At 39.9% G+C, this 22,193-nt stretch overlaps 1 protein-coding gene and 1 long non-coding RNA gene across 4 annotated transcripts; both read right to left on the reverse strand.

Annotated features, from left to right (window-relative positions):
• Positions 1 to 1,041: 1,041 nt before the first annotated feature.
• LOC308481135 lies at positions 1,042 to 7,827 on the reverse strand. The gene is made up of 3 exons (XR_013988471.1): positions 6,380 to 7,827; positions 1,971 to 2,103; positions 1,042 to 1,462 (listed from the first exon to the last, which is right to left on the reverse strand). It is a non-coding gene; the product is annotated as an uncharacterized lncRNA (long non-coding RNA).
• Positions 7,828 to 8,729: 902 nt separating this feature from the next.
• On the reverse strand, positions 8,730 to 22,150 carry FBXO15 (F-box protein 15). Of its 3 annotated transcripts, XM_081014058.1 has the most exons (11): positions 21,788 to 21,891; positions 20,784 to 20,904; positions 20,592 to 20,699; positions 19,325 to 19,429; positions 17,800 to 18,042; positions 16,803 to 17,012; positions 15,782 to 15,911; positions 14,717 to 14,796; positions 12,830 to 12,975; positions 9,838 to 9,962; positions 8,730 to 9,176 (listed from the first exon to the last, which is right to left on the reverse strand). In XM_081014058.1, exons 3-11 carry the CDS (start codon positions 20,693 to 20,695, stop codon positions 8,907 to 8,909), a joined length of 1,413 nt encoding a protein of 470 aa, XP_080870184.1. In that variant the 5' UTR covers positions 20,696 to 20,699; positions 20,784 to 20,904; positions 21,788 to 21,891; the 3' UTR covers positions 8,730 to 8,906. The 3 variants fall into 3 exon arrangements, with proteins under 3 accessions (XP_080870184.1, XP_080870183.1, XP_080870185.1); XM_081014057.1 differs by lacking the exon at positions 20,784 to 20,904 and having other exon boundaries at positions 21,792 to 22,150; XM_081014059.1 differs by lacking the exon at positions 20,784 to 20,904 and having other exon boundaries at positions 21,875 to 22,015.
• Positions 22,151 to 22,193: the final 43 nt, after the last annotated feature.

Raw genomic sequence — 22,193 nt, forward strand, 5'->3', positions numbered from 1 at the left:
ACTGGAAGATGTTCCAGAGACTTTAATTGAATTGCATATTTGCTTATGCATGCATTTGCTTGATCACTATATTAGTCACAGTTGCTTTAGGGTTCATGCTCACAAGAAGAAGCCAGAAAATCAATGTGCACTATTAAAATAAACTAAAGGTACCTTCCCTCACAGAGCAATCATGTCAAATTTCACTCAATTAATGCTCCCCATACTGAATTTAACGTATTGCCAAGCCCCTTGGTTAACTACCTCTGTAATGAAAGTCTCCATGGAAAAATGGCTTAAGTGCTCAAAAGTAATGAGAGGAGAGAATGGCCAGTGTGAGAGATGTGCCATATTTCCTTTCCTAGCAAATCTCTGTTGAATAATTCAGCATAAGATTCATGCTCTCCCTCTTTCTCATATAATTTACTGCATATAACCTGCATATATTTCAATTTCTCACTACTTACTTATACATATGCATACATTTACAAGCTATACCTGGAATGAGGAGATTAGTATGACCTAGTCAAAGTGCTTTATCATACCTGCACAATTATTCACTGCCATATAGTTAATTGATCAGTAAACTTGTTTTACAAGCTCCCCTCCCCTACTATTATATTAGAAGTTGCAGTAAAACAAAGGTGGGCAACCTCCAGCCCACCAGATTCTGTTGAACTTCAACCCACCAGCCCCAGTCAGCCTGGCCCAATGGTCAGGAACAAGTAGTTTTTAATGTTTAACCTTTTATTACATTTTTATATGCCTTGGAAGCTGCCTACTGTGGCTGGGGCAACCCAGCCAGATGGGCAGGGTATAAATAATGAAATTATTATTATTATTATTATTATTATTATTATTATTATTTGTTTGTTTGTTAAATTTGTGTACAGTTCTTTGTCCAAAGATCTCAGAGCAGTTCACAGCATAAAAATACAAAATAGAAACACAATCTACATGATAAAAACAAGAACAGAACAGAACAATAACACACACACACCCTCCAACAAACACATATAAAAGGATATAGAATGTTAATCAGTCAAAGGCCTGGTTGAAGAACATTTTTGTCTGGCGCCTATAGATGTATAATGAGGGTGCCAGGCAAACCTCCTTGGGGGAGCATTCCACAAATGGGGGGGGACACAGCAGAAAAGGCCCCTTCTTGTGATGCTGCCCTCTGGACCTCTTGTGGAGGAGGCACACAAAGAAGGGCCTCAGATTATGATCTCAGGGTCCTGGTTGGTTCATATGGGGAGTGGTGGTCCTTGAGCTATTGCATTCCTGGGCTGTTTGAGGCTTTACAGGCAAATGCCAAAACCAGCACTTTGAGTTACAGTCCAGCAACATATGGACAGTCACAGTTTCTTCAGCCATCCAGTAAAAGGTACATGTCTTCCAGTGATAGAGGAAATAATTTCATTGAGTGGTGCCCAAGTAGGCAAACTTCTCTGGCCAGGTGATGGGTGCACAAATGCATATACTAGGGAAATGTGTGCACATTAATACATGTATTAGTTAAAATTACATACAAAAATTGCTTTGCAAACATGTGCATAGTAGGAAACATTTGCACAAAAAAGCTTGACAAATTTTCCACAGGAAGTTCTGTTTAATACAAAAAAGTGCACACTAATGCGGAGAAGCTAAGAACTGAATTTAAGATGGGGGGAAATGAGCAACTGAGAGAAGTAAAAATTGACATATTTACCCATCCCTACTTTTAAGTTATAAACATTCTGGACTTAGTGGCAAGATTCAAGAAGTGTAGCCTGACTATCACATGTTGGGGATAGCGCTGCATTCGGAGAAGCAAGTACTTTTCCTAATATAAACCTAGGAGCCATCATGGTGATTATTCAAGCTGGGAAGGCCTTGTCATTTTGCACATGAAGCTGCAAGTTATCATTAGAACGGCAAGGTTTGCCACTCGTGGCAGGAAGTACAGAGAGTGTAATCACAAGCATGGTGCGTAATTCTCGGGTTCCTACCAGGATGGTCACCGACATCCTGCTGAGAGTCTAAAAAGAAGGTCAAGATAGGTAATATTTCTTCCTCCTCTTGCCTTTTCTCTTGAGGCGAAAGCCTTGCCGCCTGCTTTTCATCAGCCGTATCTGAAAAGTCCTGTGAGAACAATCGTAAAATTTGTAACATCCCAACTGTGACTGGACAGCATTGCTCACAGCATTTAATTCTCTGGATAAACTGTGACTTTGTCATGACACTGCAGCAACTTGGTTTCCACACAGCCTGCTAAAACCCTGCACAAGCATTATGCTTTGAGAGACATCACACTCCAGACAAATCTGCAGATCTATCGCACTTAGCTAGATAAAATAAGTTGTCCTGACAGTCAACAAGATTTCGGGAATGAAAAATAGACTGCAGACACTGCTGGGCCCAGGCAACAACATACATCTTAAAATAAGCTTATGATGCTGAGATTCCAAAGGTCACCTGGGAAGTTTCAAAGAAGCTACAAACCAAGGAGATTCAAACCAAACTAGAGAGAACTGCTTAGAGGGGAGTGGGACTGTGGCTCCTTCCCCCATTCTTCTTCATCTCCAATGGCTTCAATTCAGAAAATTGGGAAGGAGAGCCTACTCACATATACATTCCATGCTGACGCTCCATATGGACAGTGCAAATAGAGGAGGCATAGATACCATGGGGCAAGTCTGTCAGTCCAGTATTTCTCAAATTTGGGTCCCCAGATGTTGTTGGACTACAACTCCCATCATTTCTAGCTACCATAACCAGTGGTCAGGGATGATGGGAGTTGTTGTCCAACAACATCTAGAGACCCAAGTTTGAGAAAGGTTGCTGTAGCCTCTATGTAGTATTATTTATTAAATTTGTATACCGCCCTTCATCCATGGATCTCAGGGCAGTTCATAACATAAAATGCATATGGTGGATGTGTTGAAGGATTACTTGTGAACTGCTGTAGAACATGGCAGATCCCCCAAATGAACTGTATGGGCCTCAGCATGAAAACTGAGGCACATTTTTAGGAAGTGCAAGGGACAGCATCCAGCATACAAGGGGGTATACTCAAGATGTACATAACTTGAGTGGTGAGCCCGTGATAGATCCATCTACACACATACCAGGTTTTAGTCAACCAATTTAATAAATAATAATAAATAAATATTAACCAACACCACCCCTCCCAATTGCAGCAAAAAAAATGTGTGTACGTACACATTTGCTTTATTTATAAAAACAAAAAAATAAACCAAATAAACATGCCTAAAACATCAAGTCTGAACAGGGGAGGTGGCAAGGGGGCAGAAAGAGATAGAAAATTGACACCGTGCTGGCTTTGGAGGAGGAAAAGTGGCAAAATGCCTACACTGGACCCTGTAGCTTGGGTACAACTGTCAAGAGACATTGCTGGCAGATGATGATCATGTTAGAAGGCAAGCAAATTAATGCAATCTTTACACTGTGGAGGATGTAACTACGTAACTATGGGAACAGAGTTGGCAAATGGGTTTGTTTGTTGCAAGGTCTGGTCCCTAAGGAACAGGAGAAAGTCAATAGGTGAAGCTTTCTATCTCCATTCTAAGAATTGCATGTTTTGAATTTCTGTCTGCCATGAAGCTGCTAAATTAGGGTTACCAGAATTAGGGTAACCTCTGGGCAATGGCGCACTACCCGCCTGTGACTCCCGAGCCTTCCCTGATCTCCTGCTCCCTTCCCCCTTTGTTTTGACAGGTCAGGGGAGGCTCGGGAGTCGCAGTCGGGCGTCCATTGCCCAGGAGGGGTGAAAGAGGCGCAGTTTATCTGCCAGGCAAGGTGCAAAGCCCTTCTTTCACACCCTGTGAAATATAAATGTGCAGAGTTCTTAAAAAACTGGGCAACTGCCGCCTGTCCCTGACTTCCGAGCCTCCCCGATCAGTCAAATCAAAGGGGGCAGGAGATCAGGGAAGGCTTGGGAGTTACAGGTGGGCGGTGCGCCATTGCCCAGTTTTTGAAAAAACTCTGCGCATTTATGTTTCACAGGATACGAAAGAAGAGCTTTGCACCTTGCCTGGCAGAGAAACTGTGTGCCTTGCGCCCCTCCTGGGCAATGCCCGCCTGCGACTCCCGAGCCTCCCCCGATCTGTCAAAACAAAGCGGGAAGGGGCAGATCATCAGCGAAGGCATTTGTGCTTGGGCCCAGGGTCTTTTGCCTCACCATCCCCACTACTGGTATGCCCCACAGAGGACATTAAGGTCCATGAATAATCATAGTTTAGAGGCCCTGGGCCCTAAGGAAGTCAGATTATCCTCCACTAGGGCAAGGGCCTTCTCAGTGATGGCTCCAACCTGGTGGAATGCTCTGTCCCATGAGACCAGGGCCCTGCAGGATTTAACTTCCTTCCGCAGGGCCTATAAAATAGAGCTATTCCACCTGTCTTTCAATTTGAACTTAGCCTGATCTTTTATTCCCTTTCCTTCTCTCCCCCTCCCCTTTTTATGAAGATTACATGCTCTGGGATCCCACAGCTAATTCTCCCCTGGTCTCCTCACTGGCCCAGATAGGACTAATTTAGCCAGCTAGCCCTGGTGATCATCTAATGTTTATTGGATGGATTTTCCCCCTAAATTGATTTTTGAATTCTGAATTTATTGTTATTCACGTTTTATACTGTATCAATTAAGTGTTTTAAATTTGTTGTTAGCCGCCCTGAGCCCCGTTTTCTGAACCAGGAAGGGCGGGGTATAAATAAAAATGTATTATTATTTATTATTACTGATTCCCTGTTGCTACTCAGCTTCAAAAAAAAAAAAAGTGTCCCTGGATTCATTGAAAAAAATCTGGTAACCATATGCTATATATACATGGTCTCTCTCTCTTGAAGGGGAAAAGGCAGGGAGGTAAGGGGTTGGGGAGAATGCTGTTTGAATTTTAAAAAGTAATTCAAAGCTAGCCCTGGCAGCAAATACAAACTGAAAAGAAGAAGCCTAATCATGACATGCTCCACAGTTAAGAAGCATTTTCCAGTTGCATTGTACTGTTCTGCTAAGGCAGACACATCGGAGAAGGCCAAGGAGTTCATGTAGTCACCAGACCTCCAAGGTGGAAAAATATAATATATGGATGGCTTGAAACAGGAGCGAGGGAATGCCACACACAACTATAATGAGGCACTCTGCAAAGTCAGAGTCAATCCTTTGAACTTCAGGGAATCATAATCCATCAATCTGGCTTCCGAAAGATGGATCATCATTTGTTTGGCGAACATGCAGGATCAGTTACAGGAGTGTTCTGGGAATTGTAGTTCAAATGACCTTTCATGTTAGTCAAAACAATAGCTCAAAGTGACTTTCCTACTTATAAATGGATTGTACTTTTCACTCAATGCTCCTGGTACACAGTTCTTGTTAAAATAAAGTGAGGCAAGGACCACATGAAGCCTTTAGCAACTTAGATACAAAGTTCCCTTTATTGTTTTGCATTTTTTTAAAAAGTGAAACCCATCTGGCTAAAGGCAAACATAAGATATGGCCTTAACAGCTAAGCAGCTACAAGCAGATGTTGCAGAGACCAGTGAAAAGTTACACAAAACCTGGCTTGATAGCCTAGAATGTCAGTCTGTATAACAAGTATGCCCCCCACCTCAAAGAATTGCAAAATGGACATAGAAGAATTGGGATCATAGTGTGGGTAGTAAACCCTTCATCCATGCTCACCCCCAATAACTGGGGATGCCTGCTACAATGAGAGGAGACTTTTATGGGTGCCAATGTGATTTTTCCTCCCACTGCAAATAGCAGACATGGGGAGAAGATTCTGATTAGGATCGTGAGGTCAAAGGGTTAATCACCTCCACTTCTCCAGTTTCATAGTCCTGATCTAGCTCAGGGACTCTTGCACTGTCTATTTGGCCTTTTGCTAGTGGCCACCTTGGGAATAAGCAATTCCATAAATTAATATGTCGTTTGGAGAACTACAGTGTCTATCCTTCAGCTTTTGCCAATCTGTTTTGTGTGTGTTAAAATCACAGCCTTTCCCACCAGAACAGAAGCACAAACCTTTCCTTACCTTGGCACTGCTGCCATGCAATTTTGTATAGAAGACTGGCAAAATTAACAGCATCTGGCCCTGATCACAGTTAATTCAAGGTGCATGAATTATAATGAGGAGAACAAATTTCAAGTGGTTCTTGGTTCACTGAGGGGATGGGAGGAAATGCCTTTTATGGTAGCATCTAAAAAACTACCGGTATTTCATTCATCTCCCAAGTTTTGGTCAGTAGGCAAGATAAAATGCATGCACATGCAAGCTTTTATTTGCATGTTTGAGGTTTTTTATTTTCTATTTTAACAACAAATTGACAGGGTTTAGATACAGGATTTCAAGGATGAAGCTGAATGTGAACATTATGAGGTTAGTAATAAAGAGACCTACCATTAAGTGTCTGGTCATAGGTCCTCAAATGCCCGTTCTTGCAAGCCTTCCTGGTAGCGTGTATACAGAACAGTAGGATATGATGCCGGTAGATGATGTGTTCTCATTCTCTCTTTCTGACAGAGGAGGAAGCACAGCCAAAGTACTCTGCTCTTTTCATAGTAGAAGAAACTGCACAGCACTATGGTGGCTTCAGGTAAAAGAGCTAGCAAGCAATTATGCAGCACTGGGCAAGATATGTATTTATTGAAAGAGCTAAGTTTCCAGAAGCTGCTTTTTAAAAGCTCAGACCAGGGAGTGAATGCCATCAGCTCCTGAAGAGCCCACCAATGTCCTGAAACAGCTCTGCTGTTCAATTCTTTTGCCCTGTAACTTTACTATTATCATTTAAAATAGCAAACCGCTTTGAATGCTTTAGCAGAAAAGCTGCACCACATTCAAGTAATAATTTGTCATTCAGCTACTCTTGTGGAGGCTGAACAAAGTACAAAATCCATTTATGCAGCAAGTAGTGTAGGAGTTTCTAGCTGTTTTTCACACCTGACACCAGTGCTATTTTTCTAGAAAAAGAGGTGCTGGAACTGACTAGGAATGCTTCCCTTGTTCTCTTATAATGGCAATAGAGCCCAACTTAGAGGTGCTGTCACTGAATTCCGGCAAGTTCCAGCTGAAAAAAAGCCCTGCCTGACACTATTGGTATGAGCTTTCAGATTCAAGAGATATACCTCATGTCAGTTTTCCATGGCCCATTGTTGTGTTTCTTGGCAAAACAGACAGAAGGCGCCCTCTCCTTTCCCAATAGCAACTTCTGTGGAAAAAGGGTTGGAGGAGGCTAACCATAGCAGCTCAGAAGTAAGGAAAGGGTTTTCTAACATGCACAAAGCATTCTCCTTTATTATTACTTCAAAACCTTAAGAGATGTGTTTCAGCAACACAAACAAGTTCTAGGATTAATCAAGCTTAAGTTAAGCTATACCTGCTTTGCAATTCTGCAGAACTATAGCTAGAACATTTCCACCTCTAGGACTAGGCTAACTTGCAAACACTCTGTCCACTATTGTTTTGAATTCTTTGCCATCTTATGAAATATTCAGTTCCAGACTCAAGAATGAGATCAAATAGGATCTGAAGCATTCTGTAGGGTTTGCCTATTTCCCTCCCGCTGACAAAATGACAGAGAAAAATGCACCAAGACAGAGGAAAAGATTCTGGTCTGTTTGTTAAGTGTTCTGCAGATGAAAAACCAGCTGAAATTGCCTTTTTGAATTCAAATGCACTCACCCACTACTGAAATTAATCCTCAGGATAGTAATCAATGCCATCGTCAGTAAGTTTATTGTGCTAGCCAAAGGCTATGACAAAAGCATAGAAACACAATTTCAGATACAAAATATAAAGGAAAATACATGAATATTTTCCCGTATGAATTTTTGTCTCAGAATATATCTGAAATTGTTTTCATTCATCTCCACCACTCCACTTTTCTCATATTTATTAATTTATATACTGTTTTTACATTCCAAAATGGCTTCTGAGTGGCTTACACATCTTTCCATTGAATTGGAAAAAAAATCTCACTAGTCCTTAAATTTAAGTTCAATGACAGAATGTACATGCATGAGAACTACTGCATATGTACAGATTATATTTGGCTTATATGACTCCAAGTGGAGATTAAGATATAGATTCTATGAAATTATTGACCTATGGCTATTAGTCATGTTGATTAAATGTAAACCTTCAGGTGCAGAGGCAAAAATCCACTGAATACCAGTTGCTGAGTGGCCTTCGAGTCCTGCTGGTGGTCTACAGGCCGCATATAATGGTCACTGCTGAAAACACAGGATGGTATTCAATGCAAGTCATATTCAGAGGAGGCCCCCTGGAGTTAATTAACTTAGGCTCATTAATTTCAATAGGCTTACTCCAAGGAGGACTTAGCTGAATACATCCCACAATGTTGAACTAGGTGGAATCATTTTGGATTTACAATGATTCAATGCTTCGAAACATGCCTAGGTTTGTATTCCAACAAACAAAGATAATGGTCTGTAAACAGTACATCAGAAGTCATCCTGTTTTACTAAAGTAATCAAGGCCCCCACAAGATTCTTTGTAACATCTTCCACTAATATCTCTGTTAAACAATATATTCTTACATTATGGGATACTGTTTCATGTTTATTTGTAAGTTTTTGGACTACAACTTCCATTAGCCATGCTGGCTGGGCCTGCTGGGAGTTTGGGTTGAACAGCAGCAGGAGGGCTTCAGGTTAGCCACTCCTGTTATTAGGATATGTTCCCTTATCTAACAAGAATGCTTAATTTCTGCAGGAACACACATAGTCTATTCAAAGACAAAGTAATTTATTTTACATGTTTACAGAAAATAAACTATTCTTTTTAATTCACAGACAGCTAACATAAGAGTTTTTGTTACATGTAAATTATAGTACATATTTTTAGAGACAGGTAAAATTCAAAATAATCATCTTTATGTAAAGCAACTCTGTTTAAAAAACTAAATTCAGTAATTTGTACCAAACCAGCTATTAACTTTCTCGGTGCTCAAATAAAGGACCAGATTGATTATACAGTATTCATTTGTTTCTTCCATCCACACCAGCTCCATATGTACTTTTCCAGTCAAATCCATGTAATTCAAATAATAACTGGGTCCCAAATATTGATAGAGACCGGATGGCTTGGGAGATAGCACCATATTGACTGGAGCACTAAAACACCAATACGGTTTTTGTGAATCGTCCAGAAGGGTCACATCCATAATGAAACAATTCTAAAGCATGCAACAGACAACGAGAAGGGGAAAAAGTAGAAAGAAAATCAGTCTCCATACTCTGCACATGATACCAATAACACAAATGATTATTCATTCAAAGGTGCATCTACAAAATCCTTATTCCCACAGAGCTATAGCTGGCTTTTGTCGCTACACAGAATATAGCAGACAGGATTAGCTGTAAAATAGTCCTTCTAACACAAAATCCTAATAACCCAGATACACTTCAATTAATTAAGTGTGATAAAATTAAGGTAGGTCATCTTTATCTCCTTTGATTGTATAACAGCCAAGGTCAAAGACTTGTATTTTTAAAACAGCAATATTTTTAAGGTGTGGCTGTGGCAATCATGTTATTGTCCTATTGTTTTTGTTTATAGTTATCAGCAAAATAGCACAGAAGATATTTACATCTTCCTTCTGAATCACATCATAAATCAGCAGCAGCGAACTCAATAAGGCCTAATTTCCCATTAAGCAGATGTGTAGAGGCTACACAAAGGTGTCACCAAAAACAAAACTAGCAGTATTTGCTAGACCAATGATTAACTTCTAAAAATATCCCTCAACCCCAATCTACCACATTACGGATCCCTAAATTCCTTTACCAGCTTTCCCTTCTCTCTCTCTCTTTCCACCCCCCTCCCCCGCATTTTACCTGAACATTGCCTTCAAAAACACCTGTCATCCAAGATAAGCCAATGTTTCCAACAAGAGGTAGATGTTGGGCCGTTTTTTTGTAACTTATCACAGTAAACCTCAGGTATCCATTCCTAATGTAATCTGTAACAATCAGCAAGCCATAAAAAGATACCTCATATCAGATTAACAGTAAGTGGAACATTCTTCACTCTCCTCTAAATAAGATTTATGTCATCTATGAATACAAGATCCAAAATGAGTCACAGTCAGTCCACCAGACAGCTTTCTGATTGTGACATGGACATAGAGGTGAAAAGTGTATAACTTAAGACAACACTAACAGCATACTCATGATCACAATACCTCAAGAACCACCTTTCCCAAAATAAACCTACCAAGACCCTCTGATCATCATCTGAGGCCCTTCTTTGTGTACACCTCCACAAGAAGCCCGGAGGGTGGCAACATGAGAACAGGCCTTTTCTGCCCCCCCCCCCCCAATTTTTGGAATGCTCTCCTCAGGGAGGCTCTCCTGGCACCATCATTAAATATTTCCTCTATAACCAGGCTTCTGGCCTTTAGTATCTGTAGCCTTTTAGAAGTGGGTGAGATGTTTTTAATGTATTTCTTTTTTCCTCTTGGTTTTAATGTATCTATGTTTGGGTTTTTTGTCTGCCTGTTTGGTTGGTTGTCCATTGCTTTGGGTTGCCTAGGGCAAGATAAAGCGTCTAACACATTCAAATTACTGTTAACAACAACAACGTGTTGTTATTATTACTCCAACTGTTAACACTGTAAAGGTCAGGGATGCTCAAGATGATGTCCTAAGGCCTGAAAGATTCCTAGGGCACTATGGCTGCTAAACTGATCAAACTGTATTATGCAATCTTCTACATTTATTTTCTACCTCTTTGCTAATAATCTTTACACTGCTCATCTTTTAATGGCCTCCAGACATCATATTAAATGCTCTTAGATAGTAAGTTGAACAAGAAATTCCACTAATCACCCCTCTTCACTATGAAAACTGACCATTTATGTCCACTTCAGTTTCTTTATCAATTCATCTACAGTACTGATTTTCCAAGAAGATGGTTTTTGTGCTATAGCTATTAAAATTGTTAATAACCTTTGATGAGGGTCTATGTCAAAAGTTTTCAGAAATTAATCTGCATGATTATCAGCTGATTCATCCTTACCCAAAATATTTCTTATTATAAATATCAGTATTGATACTTCCACAGTGTTTCAGGTTCATCTGCATATTTGGCTGACATGTTATATTCTAAGATGTAACTGTTGGGAATCAAGCCTTTATCAGGAGAAACTGGCCACTCTCCAGGCACCCGGCTTGATCTCCTGTTGACCTCCCTGTCTGCATTCCCCAGCAGGATCCAGGGAGAGGTCGCGATAGGCGATCCTTCTCAGAGTAAGAAGAACACACACCCTCTTTCCTGCCCCCCCGGGCAGGGGAGAGAGATAGACAGATACGTATTTACTTTCCTTTATTTCTGTCTTTGCAGCGTTACAAAAATCATGACTGCTCTCTTCAAGCTTCAGCAGTCGAGAGACTAACTCCTCCTGTACTTCCTGTACAGCTCATATTACACTCTGAGCTAATTCCGGTGCCCTCTGCACTGTGAATTGACTGTCCCTCTGTTTCCCACGGAACAGTCCCAACATTCCCATTATGTTTTGCTTTCAAGCTACCAGCTCGCGGCCGCATTGCTTCTATATCGTAACAGTAACCTTATCTTTTAGGTTATTGCCAACCTCAGAATTACATGACTAAGTGGAACCACAATGAAACTGTGCGGTATGAAACATTCCTGTTCTGTTTTCCGTTCTTTTATGTCCTCTCCTCCTCAGGCTCTATTATTTACTCCACCACCAGTCAGATAGCCGCAAAGAAAGTTCAATTTTCACTGGGCTGCTTTGGGAGTTATTTCCAACCCTAGGTTGCCCCCTCCAGCACTATTTTGTATGTCTGAAAACCTGAAGGTTTCTGCAAGCCTACTGATGCTTCCATCTTGTGCATGTATGATGCCATTTTGGCTACATAAAAGATTCATTATCACAAAACTGAATTTGCCGTAAGTAGATATGAGAATATAAAATGTCAAAATATAGAGTTAACTGTGTCTCCTGCCTATTATATTTCCTTCAGTCTAGCCCCAATGCACTGGTCACCATTTTCTGATACCTGAGCAATTGGAACAGAACAATATTCTGCTTGATGAGGGATCATGAGAAGAAAGGAAACAATATCTAAAACAGGCTTCCTCAACCTCGGCCCTCCAGATGTTTTTGGCCTACAACTCCCATTATCCCTAGCTAGCAGGACCAGTGGTCAGGGATGATGGGAATTGTAGTCTCAAAAACATCTGGAGGGCCGAAGTTGAGGAAGCCTTATCTAAAATAATGGTGTGGTATCAGACATTGAAATCTCCACTCAGCTTCTCTCTACTGAGAAAGGCACAGTCAGTAGTTCTAGAAAATAATTTATTTGACGAACACTTGGCCTATCCTTCCAACTTATTAGATACATGCAGCAAACAATTAAGGAATTTTAAATTGTTAATGTGCAATGGTCAAGAAGGCTTCCTGCAAGGCCAATCAAAAGTTCCAATAAAATCAATCAAGGGGTAGAGGTCAGCTAAGAAGCCATTGTGTAAAACAAAAATAGTTAACTGCTACTATCAAATGAGCAGTACCTGGCCAAAGTCACATCTATCATAACCATGTCCCTTCCTATTCATGTCCCTTCCTGTCCATGTCCCTTCCTGTTCGCCCCCAGGGAACAGCCAGAGAAATCTACAACTCCTGCCTTGGGCAGGGATCCCCTTGGCTTCCCCAGGCAGCTGCAATCTTGCTCCACTCAGACCAAGAAGAGACAATGTGTCCAGGTTGGAGGGGGGGATAATTACAGAGAAGGATCATTATTGTGGTTAGGAACGCATACTAAAATTAGATCAACAGAAACCATCTTAAGGATGCCTTCAAAGTACCTTTTTTACAAAACAAACTACGAAATGTGCCACACATGTAAGTATTTCCTCTGCTGTGTAAGTCAATGTGCAGCTGATAGCCATGCATGCCATATTCTGGGTCAATATCATCCAAGATAGCCTTATCTGGGGCTGCAGCATATCTCCTGAAACAAAGAACAGGAAAGAAATAAGGCATAGTGTATAAAAATATGTTAAGAAAACATAAAACAAAATGCTTGTTGTGAATTTCTTCCCATTTTTCCTAGCTACTTTCAGCTTCAAATATTCCTACTCAGGCTGTGTTGTCATCTGAGCAGCCTTTAGAAATTAGCACATTTAAACAGCCTTGATTTAAACATATTTGTAAGTGAATTTCTCTGGCAGTTTTCAATCATGTTTGAACTGAATAACAAGATCCCAGTAACACAGATTAATTGCTAAAATACTTTTCCTTGTGAAATCAGCTTCAAAATGCATATGGTGTTATCCCATGTACTGTCATCTTGGTTTTGCTTGAATGTCTGTTACAGTAGTTTGGTCGTTCTTGTATTCAATTCTAGTACACACTAAACTGTAAAGCAGCAGGAAGAGAAGACAACATATTCTCTGTGGAGGGTCACTTGTCCTTAAATATGGAGAACAGCTTCTATTTACGCCTGCTGATTTATATGTGGAAGGGTTCCTGTTTTACTCCCACTCTCTTCTAATAGCTGCCACCATATAGCTATACTTAAACTATAACCCGGTAGTCGTTATGCTTTATACATTGTACAAAACCAGCCAGGTATGCTTTTAAGTAAATAAAAACCAAGATGTTCTTTATGTATAAACTATAAAGGGAAAATAAGGTTTTATAAATGACAGTTGCTTGCAAATACATACACTTACATAAGACTGACTTGGAAAGCATAGGTCCCATCCCTATCAAACTTAATACCCTTAGTCACTCAGTTCTCTCCACTGCCAGGTACAGAGGACTTAAGCTGGTTTGCTATGAGCCGGGCATGCAGGCAGTTCTCTCTCTGGTCAGCTCCAGAAGCAACTTGCTGAATTCTCTCTCTCTGTTAACAACCAAGCCTCTCTGCCAATCTTCAGCTTAAGCCATTGATTCAGCTCTATGGGGGAGACTATACTTCCAGGCTTTCTTTAGCCTCAATAGCCCATCTTCCACTTGTCTCAGCTCTAGACTTCAGATTTCTCTCCCAGCTGCTTCTTCTGGTTCACAGTCTCAGTCAGTTTCACTATTTCTGAACAGTGATAGGACTGGCCTTTGTATGTTGCAGCCAGCCTACTTGTCAATCAATCAGATTTGAGTGACATAGAATTCTGTGTCTTCAGACCACTTTTTAGGTCCAATGAGTGACCTAGAATTTCTACCCAGTAAGCCAACCAGAAGTGAAATTTTACAATCCTCTCAGTATAAAAAGAACCCAGCTTTTCTCAGACCAGTCTTACGCAATTAACTGCCAGCCACCAACAGACAATCATTATTTCAAACTTAACCTTTCACATAGCCCCAAATAATACATTATATATTAAACAAACACATTCTAAAAGGTGATTTCTTCAAATCCTCTGCCAAAATAAAAGGGAAAACACTTCTAGAAAATGGGAGAACTGAGTATATAAAACTCAACTCTATAATCATTTATAGTTAAAGGTATCAGGCAAATGTTTAATGGAACCTCAATAATTTAAGTAATTTAATTAAACATTTTATATGCACCATTAAAGCCACAGATTGTTGTGCTTTAAGTCAATTATTACAAACACTGCCCAGCATTGCCCAACATAATTCACATTCTTGTTGAAAAGGAATCATATTTAAGGGAAGTTATGTTTCAAGAGAACTTAAGTCGTAGAGCTACACTCAGCATCCATAAGACAACTAAAATCGGTACTTACACTGTGGCAGAGCCAAGGGTGCTTCTTTCAATGAGCTGATGATAATGAAGACATGCCATAACGAAAGCAATTTCACTTTTCTAAAAAGTTAATTATAGAGAACATATATTTTCAGCATGAAGTATTTAATTTTCCAAAAGGACTTTTGAAGAGTAAAATCCATTTAAGCTCATAGAAAGACTTGTCCTACTCCAGATTATAACCATGTATCACTGGCATTTTAATATACTATTTTTATAACTTAAAAGCAACAAACTACAATTCATGTCAATTGCTGTACACAGTTCCCATCTATTATTTAAACGCCCGAACAGGCTACAAAAGGAGCCTTTGAAGGATGCAAAGTGTCATAATAACATAATAACCTGGCTGGATTAGGCCAAAGGCCCATCTGGTCCAGCATCCTGTTCTCACAGTGGTCCAGCAGATTTGTGGGGAAGCCCACAAATAGGAATCGAGTGCAACAGCACTCTCCCCTCTGGTGATAGTCCTTTTTTTGGTACTCAAAAAGAAAATTAGAATTAAAAATAGGAAAATACTAGAGTTCTTTGTGTTAATAAACTGGAAATCTGATCCAAAATCTACTGCCTTAATAAATGGAACTCTATGAAATCCTGATTAAGAAAATTAAAAATATACCTTTCCAGAATTATTCTACAATGGCAAAGTAAAACTAGGAAGGGCAAGCAGCTTTGTTCAACCCCAGTATAAGGAAACATGTTGTCCCTGAATTCCTTGTACTTCTAGAAGTAATTCCATCTACCATAACACAATCTTCATACACCTTTCAGCAGCAGCCACATTGTATAATTTATCAGTACATTTTGGAGTAGCCATACTATTAACCAAATAACAGATAAAGAAGGCAGAAAATAAAGAAATGAATAATCTTAAAACAAAGCCTTAACAGCTAATTAGCATATGGAATAAGAAACTTGAAACTAGTTTAGGTTTTATGACCTGCAGTATTGTTTTCATCTTGTAAAGGGGGATATGTAAGTTTACATATAAGAAAACAAAATAAGAGCCACTGCAGAAAGCATCCTATTGGGGGAGTAATCTTACCTTCCAAACTCCCACCAAGAGTCCTTGATCAAAACAGTAAAGTTCAACAAGGGCATCACAGCCAATCATCTTTGCATTTTCTGTCAGGTTAGCCAGATCATATTCAGAAATTAAAGAACGTTGCAAAGGCCTTTCAAGAGACATCGAGTTAGTTAAGAAAAGAACAGGTATTGTTAATATGGAAGTTTGATTAGTTTCTGTCTTTTCCAAAACGCTGACATAATCAACTAAAAAGCTATTGCACATAACTTGTTTTTGGAACAAATTATAAGAACAATACTGCAACTATTACTGAAGGGGTTTCCAACTTCCCCTTTGTTGGGTGTCAACTCCTGTCCCCTCCAGCTTCAAAGTCTAAGGCAGGGTTGTCCAACCTATGGCCTCCCAATGTTGCTGGACTACATCTTTCCTCAGCCACAGGCAGCATTGCCGATAATCAAGGGAGATATAATCCAACAACATCCGAAGGGCGACAGGTTAGCCATTTTCTGTGCTTGTTTTCTTATTGCACAAGCAATGTGAACATGGAGGACATGAGGAACACTGGAATCAATCACCGTCTGATGCCAAATCCATGGATCCAGAAATCTCCTAAGCAAGCAATAATAAGCAATCACCATACTGCTATGATAAATAGCTGTATGCATACATCTCTTTGCCTTCTGTGTTAGGTATGTTAGTCCAGAACATACTGCATATGGAACTTAACATGACCCTGGACTATATTACTGTCTGCTACTACATCACAATTGACTGTCACTGGTTGGTAACTGATTTGCAAAGTACAGTGCTGTGGTAAATGTCCTTCTACTACAAGCAGTGGAAAATAAGAATTCTAAAAAAATTGAAAACAAATTATTCATCAGGAAGCTTCAGCAAGCAACCACTGCTCAATATGCTAAGAACACAAGTTGGGTGGCAATCCTAGCCCCCATTATCCAGAAGTAAGATCCACTGAATTCAACAGGACTTACTTCTGAGTAGATGTGGTGAGGATTGCACAATTAAAGAATTAACTTACCTATTCTTAGGATGAACTTCGCTGTCACTTAGAAGTATAGGTGTCACTCCAAATATCTGCAAACCTGACAAAGTGTCTAAACAAGGCCACTTTAAATAATTCCAATACACAGTAACAGATGTCTCATTATAAGAGATTTCTGTCTGTTCCAGCACATGTTGCTTTCCATTTCTGTCCTTTAGTATGACCATCCATTTTAAACCAGAAATCCTGTTATTGGGAAAGCAAAAGGCAGAGTGCAAAGTTTAAGGTAACAATCCTAAGCAAGCCCGGCATCAGTTAAACTGGTGTAAAGTACAACAGATCCAAACTCCACAGCAAGGCTACTGCTGGCTGAGCCATCTATAAAATACTGTTTGAGTTACACTACCGTGTTAGCTGGTTTAATTTACACTGGGCTGTCAGGTCACATGACCAAGGTGGGTGAGCTTAGGATCGAGCCTAAATCCTCTCTGTTTAGTCCACCAAGCATGTCTCAGCTGGAGGGTCCTAGCTAAGCCAGGATGGGAGGGATATGTCAGTATATCTCTGGCTGCGCCGAGGATGATGGAGTTAAGTCAGTGTAGCCTGGCTGTACTGGGAACCTCCTGACTCATCCAGAGAGCTTCTGGATCTGCTCATCGCAGTTGATCTTGCTGTAGGATTGCTCCCTTAGAGTGTCACTTCTACATACAGATAAAGAACATTAAAATTAACTATAATCAAAATGCTTGGAATTTCATAGAAGAGAGCCACATTTCCCCCTTTGTTTCTAAAACAGAACCTATTTGTTTTCTCCAAAACATGCTCTACAAACAAAATCCAAAGCTAACAAAATTATCTATATTCTTTCAATTTTATTAACTTCCTACCTGGTAACTAAATATTAATCATAGTATCAATTTTACATATATTTATCAAATGATCCATTTTTTTCTTCCTTTACTCACAAAAAAAATAGATAGTCATTAAAATATTTAAAATGTCCATGTATTACACATTATATAAAACTGCTCACTTGATAGCTTCTTTGGTTTTCAGTGGAAGGCCAGTACAGGCATTTATTGGCTTCAGAAGCTGAATCAGATCAGCTTTGCCAGCAGCTTTTTTTTTCATGATGTACTCTTTCTTCCAATATCCTGACTCTCTATCTTGCAACTCTGGAAGATTCAGAGAGACAGCTGATTCCTGGGCAGATTCAGTCCTCCATTTTTTTCTTTTAGGCAGAAAAGACTTAGAATATATTTTGAACCAGATTGTACTGGAGAAAAATACAACATAAAATAACATAAGAATCACTGAAATATTTAAAGAGCATGCTGTTCTGAGATAATGTTTAAGCCATCATTAAGTATCAGGAGGCAGATTCTATCTTCTACCAAAAAAATGCCAACACTTTGAATGATCTTAATGTAGCTGAACTGCTACAAATTTTGTTAATTAGCACTCATGATCCAGCTTTATGTCATTCTCTATTAATGTTAGACTAAAATTAACACTAAAATTGACTATTGGATGATAAGCGCACAACATTATTTATTCATAGACTCAATTTTTATCCCACCATCCTTCAAAACAAGTCTCAGGACAGTCATCAACAATTGAAAAGCTAACAAACACAATCAATATAATCAATATTAAAAGAGCATAAATGACTACAAATTATTTATGATTGTTCTGGATTCCTTAGAATAAGATATTAGGTGACCACCTAAGAAACTAAATTAAAAACCCCAACAGTTTCTTAACAAATTATATCAAAGGGAATCCCCCGTGTCTTCTGCCAGCCAATCCAACATCAAACAACACTACTTTCATAGCAGCACCTGTAAAAAGGCCCAAGTGCCTAAGCAGGTTTGTATTTTGAATTGTACCCAGAACAACTTGGGAGCCACTAAGATCCAAATGGCACATACATAATTACTGTTAAGTATAACCTCCCTGCACACCCAGTGGCCAAGAATTACTAAGGCAATTTTTTCTGATGCACGGAGGGGAAATAAGTGCCTAAAAAGCAGTTAAACATCTGATATTTATAGACCTAACAAAAGTTTACTGGCATACACATGTGTCCTTGTTTACTATTATACTTTTATTCACTTATTATCCTTAATCCTTTTTCAAACCACATCCTCAAGGCCAATGATGGGAAGGGGGAGTACTACAGTATACAGAAAATATATACAAAATATTATGAGCATGTAAATGTGTAGTATTTATTTACAATATTTATATACCATATTTCTACCATAACAGTTCTCAAAACAGTAGATGAAGCAGAGGTGTTTCTGATGCAGGGCAGCACTTGCTTTATTCCCCAAACTGGGACAAATCACATTCAGACTGATTCAAACTTCCGCATAGCTTAATAACACTATATAAGTTCTTTCATGTAAACTGCTGTAACGATGAGAAAAAATTAGTACAGTAAGTTGTACTTGCTTGCTTTCTCCCAATGACCAAACATAAAGGGATAATATAAATTAGATTATAATGACTACTGTCATGTTAAAAACCTCTGGCTATATTTTACTGTCCCTTACTTGTCATTGGACAGATGATAAAAACTTTTATTCACGCAGCCAGTACACAGCAGTGACTCTGCATTCAGGTAGGATAATATCTTCAGTAGTATCTCTGATGGCATTCTGGAGGATGAAGATGAAAAAGTGATGAAGTTATTTGAGTGGAAGAAACATGCAGCAGCATATATCAGAATGAAATCTATCCCTGCTTCATAAATCTGGAACACAAAAATCTGTCTACGTGAAAACAAAAGCAGAAATAACCTGTAGAATTCCATCATCACACACAAACATAATATGAAGAAGGTAAATGTAATTTAGGGCACAATGGGCATCTCTCACTCATTTAAAGGAACTTAAGTGGAAAAACTTTTCATTCTAGTGATAGAATTAGTGTCACTCCTGCTTGCACACAGAAGTCCACAAGAGTTTTAGCAGGTGGAAATATATACCAACAGTTCACAACATGGATCAGCACTGTTCCATGGAAGGTGTCTATGTCGGTGCAGAAAAGGTCCCTATTGTGTGAGGGGAAATATGACAAGCACACTAGCTCTAACTCTATGGTGTCTATCCCTGTCAACCTCCCCAAGTTGGAGGCAAACATTTGTAACAGAGTCTGTTCTATTAATATAGGCTTCATAACATGAACTCAGGGTTATAAATTACATAGGGGACCTACTTGAGTAGAAAAGGCTCCTCACCCCAGAAGTTATCCCTCCAATTCATGTAGGGTGATAGGGATGCTCATCCCCACTGTCTCTCATCATGTGATAAATTAAAACACTTGAATAGGTCTCAGCTGTCTGCATCATGTAGCACTGATCCACACTGTACATAGGATGACCAATTTCATTTCATACATTATGACTACTACACTGAGCCTCAACCACACATACAGGTTTCTCAGCAGCTTCCACATTTCTACCCTCATTTATGAAGTGGTACAAGCCTCGTTGTTATTATGAAAATATACGATTCATTATTAGGGATGACACTGCCATGAGCTGTTCAGCTACACGAAATTAATTTAGCATTTTCAATGTACAATCACCAAAAGAATTCAGTTTACCTTCAGGGTCATGTGAAAGAATCTGTGGTTACACACCAAGACATGTTTACAATTAAACCAGCTCTTGAAATCATAAATGTCCAGCTAAGTATTTAAAAGATAAATACTTGTCTAAAATCCTAAGCATGCTTGCTAGTGAATAAGTACAACTGAATTCAGTGAGATTTACATACAAGGTAAGCATGCATCTGTAAAGCATCAAGAGTATGTTACCTGTCAAAATCAATTGCAGAATTTGACTTGATACTAGTAGACCTCGTACACATCCTGCGAGTGTGTGTCTTTTTGAGTTGCATGGCTGCTGGGTATTCCGACATAGCACTATAAAAAACAACACATATTATTATCATCATCATCATCAGGGGTGGGAACCTTAGGCCCAAGGTCAAATGTGATCCTCCAAACCTCTCTCTCAGGTCTTTAGTCCCAGGCCACAGTTCTCACCAGCCCTATTTCATGCCCTCCTTGAGTGATTTTGGCCAGGCTGGAATGCATCCTTGAACTGTACTGTGATGATGCCTCTTGCCTGCCTGGATGGAAAGATTCGATGGGTGTATATAGAAATCTAACTTTTAGGTAGAAAGTCGCATACTATCCAAAGGTAAAAAATCACCTGTTGCTCCACTCACTTTTACCTCTGTCCACTCCCACCACTGGGTCCCCAGAAGATTGCCAGCGAGGGGAATACAGCCCAATAAGCTTGCAAAATTATTTGTTCACTGTTGTTCGTTGGGTTTTTCATGTTCTTGCCCTCTTATAAACTCTTATGAATCCCACCAAATTAAATGAGTCTTCCTCCCAAGCGAGTACAGGATTGTGGCCCAAGGTTTGCAACACTTGAAAAAGTGTTAAGCATAGGCTGTTTAACGTTTTCTCTACCATCTTTCTTTTTTATTGTAATTATGTTGTCGTGCTGGTGTTGTTCAGCATGGTTTTTGTCTGAAAACCAACCCAGGAGTATTTATGGATGAGTCGCTACATCATATTACAGTGGTACCTTGGTTTACAAACATAATCCGTTTCAGAGGTCTGTTTGTAAACCAAAACAGGTTGTAACCCAATGTGCACTTTCGCCAATGGGGCCTCCAAAAAAAATTTGTTCGTAATCCAAAACAATGGGTTGTAATCCAAAAAAAGGTTGCAAAAAAAAAGGTTGCAAACTTCCAGGTTTGACGTGTTTGTAATCCAAAACATATGCAAACCAAGGTACCACTGTACTACAATTCCTCCTAAAAAAGGAGTCAAATTCAAGAATGAAACAGCAACACTACCAATCAGCTTAAAAGGGACACATAATGGGCACATAACAAGCAGAAAACAGGTAAGCGCCCCCTCAAAAACACACACACACACTTTTCCATTGACATAAAGACTTAGGCTGTATATTCTGTGAGAGAAAGCGAGTAAACCTGCCTAAAACTGTGAGACTCAAGAAAGGCACCGGAGGATCTGGGTTTAGGGCGTTCAAACAAGACGCCCCGTGATCCCCCACCCACCCCAGCAGTAGCGCCTGAAGGAGCGACTAAGAATGGCGACCGCGAGTCGACGCCGGGAGAAGGGATCGCGTCGGACAACGGGCGCGAAACCCCTAAGCTGTGCTGCCTCAGAATCCAACCGCGTCCTGTCGCCATGGCGACGTCCGTCGAAACGGGGCGGGGGGTGGGATGGTCCTTCGCTACCGCCCAGCCAAGGCCGCGAGCGCGTCTGCAAAGAACGCGACGAAGCCGAACAAAAAGTAGCCCCGGGCAGAATTCTTCCGCCGGCGCTCCTGAATTTATTCCCCACAAGCAGCTTCCTTCCCGCACTTGGGTCAAT

Source organism: Podarcis pityusensis, assembly GCF_964106645.2.
Source record: "Podarcis pityusensis genome assembly, chromosome: 7".
In the NCBI taxonomy this organism is placed as follows: Eukaryota; Metazoa; Chordata; class Lepidosauria; order Squamata; family Lacertidae; genus Podarcis; species Podarcis pityusensis.